The sequence below is a fragment of the Zerene cesonia genome, chromosome 28, assembly GCF_012273895.1.
Source record: "Zerene cesonia ecotype Mississippi chromosome 28, Zerene_cesonia_1.1, whole genome shotgun sequence".
Lineage (NCBI taxonomy): Eukaryota > Metazoa > Arthropoda > Insecta > Lepidoptera > Pieridae > Zerene > Zerene cesonia.
The window spans coordinates 594,052-599,743 of NC_052129.1; the positions used below are offsets into that span (position 1 = coordinate 594,052).

Consider the following 5,692-nt stretch of genomic DNA (forward strand, 5'->3'; position numbering starts at 1 on the left):
AGGCATGCCTCCATCTTCACAATACAGTCAGTTCCAAAACGCCCAGCTTCCCGGCATGCCTCACATGCCGCCGCCGTTGTCTCAGCAAAGACAATTTCCGGGGCAAAATCAGCCCGGATATGGAGCGCCGCCTGGTCCACCCACAAACGCTCAATATCCAGGTGTGTAGATTTATTTTTATTTTAAAAATAATAAATAAAGTTACTCCTATGATATTCAATTAATAGAATGAAAATGAAATAGTTTGACAATTATAGTTGAAAATACAAATGTAGGACAATGGTATTTAAGATTTTGATGAAACTTGGCAGTGATGTATCAGAAAAAAATCTGTTTTCGTGTGAAACCGAGCAGAACAGCTAATTACCGTAGTCTCTAATGCAGGCATGCCTCCGATGCCGCAACAAACGGGCTACCAGCCCAACTCTGGCTATCCGCCGCAACAGTTCCCCGGACAACAGCCGAGCTACGGACAACAGTTTCAACAGCCGCCACAAAAACGTCTCGATCCCGATCAAATGCCCAGCCCAGTGAGTTCTTGATTCAGTTCTTATAGAAAATTTTGGTGTGGGAGTCCCAACACAAATTGGGCCATCTCGCACCATGGAAGGTACCACACCCCGACTGACGACCGGCTTCAAAAATAGTTCCTGCCACACTGGTTGGACATCTTAAAGTTATAAGAAATTCTAGAATTATCTTTAATTATTTGATTTTTAAGTTCTATGGTATAGCTTTAACACTGAATCGGAGTAATAGTTAGCTACATGAATTTACATTTTGTTTTTTTACATTACTGCATCATTTTCAGATACAAGTAATGGCTGATGACCAGCAAAATCGCAGTGGAGTGTTTGTGACCAATGATAAGGGTCTGGTACCTCCTCTAGTGACCACCGACTTCATTGTGGACGATAAGGGGAATGCTAGTAAGTTGTCCTACTTAAAAATCTAGATAAAATGATATCAATAAACAATCCGTTATAAATTTTAATTGAATTAAAACCACGCGCATCTAGTATGCCACAACGAGACTGGGATCTGTCTACTGTAAAATTTTCTTACCCACTCACTTCATACTATATAAATAAAATGTATGATTGTTTAAAGTAGTTGAAGTGAAATATGGTTGTACCCTAACATTGTTCGCTACTCTTTTTTTTTATAACCTATCTTTTGCCCGCAACTTCGCACGCGTTAAATTCGGAGTAGTTAAATATTAAATTATATAGTAGTAGTAGTTAAATAATATATATGTTATGTTAACTATTATACCTTCCTCTTAAATCACTATCATAGTTTTAAAGATTTAAGCATACATAGGGACATAGGGAAAGAGACAGCGACTTTGTTTTATAATATGTAGTGATGTAAAGGTATTGAATGTTTACATTGCGCTCATGCTAATCTCTCGCTCTCTCTCGCTCTCTTTCGCTCGCTCTCTCTCGCTCTCTCTCGCTCGCTCACTCATTTTAATTACCAATTAAAGAAAATTTGTAATGTTTTATTTGTTTATTCGATTTCACGTATATTCCAGGTCCGAGATTTATCCGAAGCTCTATGTACAGTGTGCCCGTGACAGCTGACTTGCTCAAGCAGACAGCGATGCCCTTCTGTTTGGTGGTATGAAACATATTTTATTGGATATCACATTCTAAGAAAACAAAGGAATAAGTGATGGTTTAAAAAGTGAAGTCCCGTGTCCCCTAGTGGGGTATAGGGCAGTTGATGTACATCCGTTTCACTGATCGATTTTCTTTAGGGACAAGTAGGTGATCAGCCTTCTGTGTCCTGCCAGACCGAGACATTTTTTTTTTTATTCGTCTCCACCGGGAATTGAACCCAGGACCCCTCGGTTCTACGCTCACGCGTTAACCACTGTACCAAGGAGGCGGCATTCCAAGTGTTGGTTTGGTTTCTAGTGATTTGTAAATGTCCACATTCTAGTGGGTTTATTTAAATTAATATCTCAAATGCAAATAAATTTGTCACACTGGATTGTAATAACACACAATATTGACTAGAAGTTGTAATAGAATTTCGATTATAAATACCTGAACAGAAAATGCGTTCGACATTGTATACTATTTCACAATTTTTTTTTAATCTTCCAGTTGATGCCTATTGTTTTTACCCAAAATTAGTCTATTCTCTTTTTCCTTCATAACTCATCCACATAGTTTATGCTTCTTTTGGTCCACAGATCTCGCCAATGGCGGATACATTGGGTTCAGAGCCCGAGCCGCCACTTATAGACTTCGCCGCGTTAACCGGCTCGCCGAGTATGGGGCCGGTGAGGTGTAGCCGCTGCAAGGCATACATATGCCCTAATATGAAGTTCATAGATGCTGGAAGACATTTTAAGTGCGCCTTCTGTAAGGCCACTACTGAAGGTGAGTGAATGATTTTCGACCTTATGACTATAGCAATAAGGTCCACTTTGGGTGTTCTCGATATGGGGTGACTTTGAATAAGGTTTACATTTACATGCGTATGAAATTATATAATTTACTTTTATAAGATCTTCTTTAGATTTTAATCAAATTTGCACACCATGTGCAGTTAGATCCAACTTAAAAGATAGAATGGTATATATTTATTTAATTTTTTTTTTCAATTACTATAATTGACCACCCGGGCGGAGCCGGGTCGTGCAGCTAGTGTAAATAGAAGTTTTTAAGTATGCTCTTGTATAGAAGAATCCATATCCAGCTAATATAATGTGAAAAAACACAATTTTCCATTATCCTGAAAAATAATTTCTCATATTTTTCCAGTGCCAATGGAGTACACACAGTACATAAACACGATGCAGCAGTACGGACGCGTGCCCGCCGAAATGGCGCTCGGCGCGTATGAAATAGTAGCCACGGAGCAGTATTGTCGGGTAATCAATAGTTTATCTGTTTGTCTGGCTATGTCTACATTACTAATATTTTAGTAATTTTCTGACGACTGTGTTAAGGATCGATTTTTAGAATAATGATCAGTTAGATGTCCTATTGAATCGAAAGATTTTTATTTAGGTAAAAAAGACAGTCACCTACAATTAAATCCCACTAAAAACATTTCATGTAAAATGTTGCCTAGAAGACCACATGAGGTTTGCCCTGTGAAAAAGATATCAGATCTCATGTAGAGCCAATCTTCTTAATCTACACGGTCTTAATCTGCCGACCCTATCTTCACAAATTCCATGTATCAGTGAAAATGTGTGGTTTCGCCACCCTTGTGGATGCAGTGCGAATATTTAGTCTCTGAAGCAACTAAACAGCCATATGAATTCTATGGAATCGAAACCACATACAAAAAAAAAATTGAAAACTTTATTGTTACTAAAAAAAAACTTAAATTACACAATTCACTGTTCTCCTCACTAGGATTCCCTTTGGTGTTGACAATAGTCTCTTTTACCCTTCATCATCTGCCATCAAAACTCAGTGCTGCCTGCTACAACATTGACCATTATCTCATTATCTTACCATCATATTTTAATCTTTATAAATTCTTATTCTCTAATATATATTTCTTCTTATTTAGAACAACACGCTGCCGAAGCCGCCGGCGGTTATATTCGTGATCGACGTGTCCTACAACTCAGTGAAGAGCGGCCTGCTGGCCACCATCTGTGACAACATCATGGACATTATTGAGGTTTGTGTGATTTTTTTTCATCCATAAAATATTTTTTAAGTTTTAATCGTGGTAATACATTTTGAATTACATACATAGTTCTGATACTGTAGTTACTTGTTACAACGGACGGATGAATGTCTGCTATAGCACAGGCCATCGCCTGACATTGGAGACATAGTTCAAATTACAGCAGTTAAATATGCTTACTATATTGTATTGTATGTATCTACATGTGTTTTCTGTTGCCGAATAAAAATTATTGTTATCATATTATAGCATAGAAAGATTAAAGAAAAATGAAGTGAAGTGTTTATGTGAGTAATTATAGAAATTTTCGAAATAATTACATTGCTTTTTTTCTGTAGATTATTTGTTTTTCATTGCATTGCATTTGCATTCATAGATGAAGATGTTAGTCGGTAGTTCGAGCAATTTTCGTTTCGTCTAACTATACTTGTAATAATTTTGAATTTTTTTTTTTCTAAAATTGTACGTTTATTTCAAAGTCGATGCCAAAGGACGAGCAGACGGGCGAATGCAAGACGCGCATCGGTTTCATCACGTACAGTTCCACGGTTCATTTCTACAACATTAAGGTGACACATTTTTTCTATTGTATTATGACGCTTTTAAAATATCCATATATTTTTTATTGGATTTTGACTTTATTGTCCAAAGATTAAAGAGTCAAGATTGACCATACTACGGCACGTAACAATAACTTTTGCCCCCCTATTGGAGTTGTATGACTTATTTAAATCACCCCTTCCCAGGAGTCTCTAGCGGCCCCCCAGATGCTGTCCGTGGGCGACGTGGGCGACATGTTCGTGCCCCTGCTGGAGGGGCTGCTGGCCCCGGCGGGCCCCACGCCGGTCATCAAGACTCTGCTGGAACAGCTGCCGATCATATTCGCGGACACCAAGACCACGGAGATCACGTTGCTGCCGGCTGTTCAGGTGAGCTGACCTGTCCATAGTCCAAGCGAACAGAGAAAGCGACTATGTTTTTTACTATGTCGTAACCCCTTAAATATAAGTTCAGATTTATCTCATGCATTCCATTATGATTTTTGACACAAAACATACAAAATGCCATTAAATCCATTTAAAAAAAAATAAACTCAAAAGTAACAAAGTAATAGCACTTAAACTTAACTAACTCATATGGCATCAATAAAATTATTCAATAATTCACGATTATATAAACTCTCCATGTACAATGCTCCAGGCGGGTCTTGAAGCCCTGAAAGCGGCGGACACCTGCGGCCAGCTGCTGGTGTTCCACACCACGCTGCCGACGTACAACGCGCCTGGGAAGCTCATCAACAGGGAGGACAGGAAACTGCTGGGAACCGATAAGGAGAAGCAGATTTTGGGTGAGGATCTTTTTGTTATTTGGTTGTATTGTTGTTAGTGAAAAGTGCTTACGGAAGTTCTTTAAATGAGCAGCTATCCAAACCATTTGAAAATCTTTTCTACGCATTATAAGTGTTTTCTACTTCAGGTAAATAAAAAAATAATAACGAATTTGGATTTGAGAAGAGCACACCCGCAATTGCACTTGGTATCTCATGAAAATTCTATTACATTTGCCTTTAAGTTGTTTGCTTGATTTCATTTAAGGATTGTGCGGATTTTGTTCTTCTAACCTTTATTTTGAAATTCTGATGATGTATATTTAAATTATCCATTTTCAAGGGACAGCTGATATGCTTTTAACGATTTCTATTTCGTTGGATTTGTGTCCGCTTGAATTGAGATCACAGCTGTTAGAAAATTGAGAACTAAAGCAAAGTAAATGGAGCTGCTAAACATTATGAATATATAAATATAAATAAGCTATGGCAATGTGTAACAGCGCCGCAGACGACGGCGTACAACGAGCTGGGGCAGGCGTGCTCGGCGGCCGGCGTGTGCGTGCAGCTGTTCCTGTGCAACAACGCGTACGCGGACGCGGCCACCGTCGGCCAGCTCGCGCGCCTCACCGGCGGCCAGCTGCACAAGTACACCTACTTCACGGTGAGCGCCACCCACCACACCCCACGCGCCCCACGTGC

The 5,692-nt window shown here is 39.2% G+C and overlaps 1 protein-coding gene across 1 annotated transcript in view; it reads left to right on the forward strand.

The window, feature by feature from the left end:
• Window positions 1-6: 6 nt before the first annotated feature.
• The window catches only part of LOC119837540 (protein transport protein Sec24C), a 12,022-nt gene continuing 6,336 nt past the window's right edge, over window positions 7-5,692 (forward strand). The window contains exons 1-11 of the mRNA XM_038363138.1: window positions 7-161; window positions 385-530; window positions 812-929; window positions 1,538-1,623; window positions 2,204-2,393; window positions 2,778-2,887; window positions 3,541-3,654; window positions 4,143-4,232; window positions 4,410-4,592; window positions 4,864-5,011; window positions 5,494-5,654. Of these exons, the coding sequence (XP_038219066.1) occupies window positions 56-161; window positions 385-530; window positions 812-929; window positions 1,538-1,623; window positions 2,204-2,393; window positions 2,778-2,887; window positions 3,541-3,654; window positions 4,143-4,232; window positions 4,410-4,592; window positions 4,864-5,011; window positions 5,494-5,654 (1,452 nt within the window). The 5' untranslated portion in view covers window positions 7-55. The remainder of the gene's footprint in view (window positions 162-384; window positions 531-811; window positions 930-1,537; window positions 1,624-2,203; window positions 2,394-2,777; window positions 2,888-3,540; window positions 3,655-4,142; window positions 4,233-4,409; window positions 4,593-4,863; window positions 5,012-5,493; window positions 5,655-5,692) is intronic.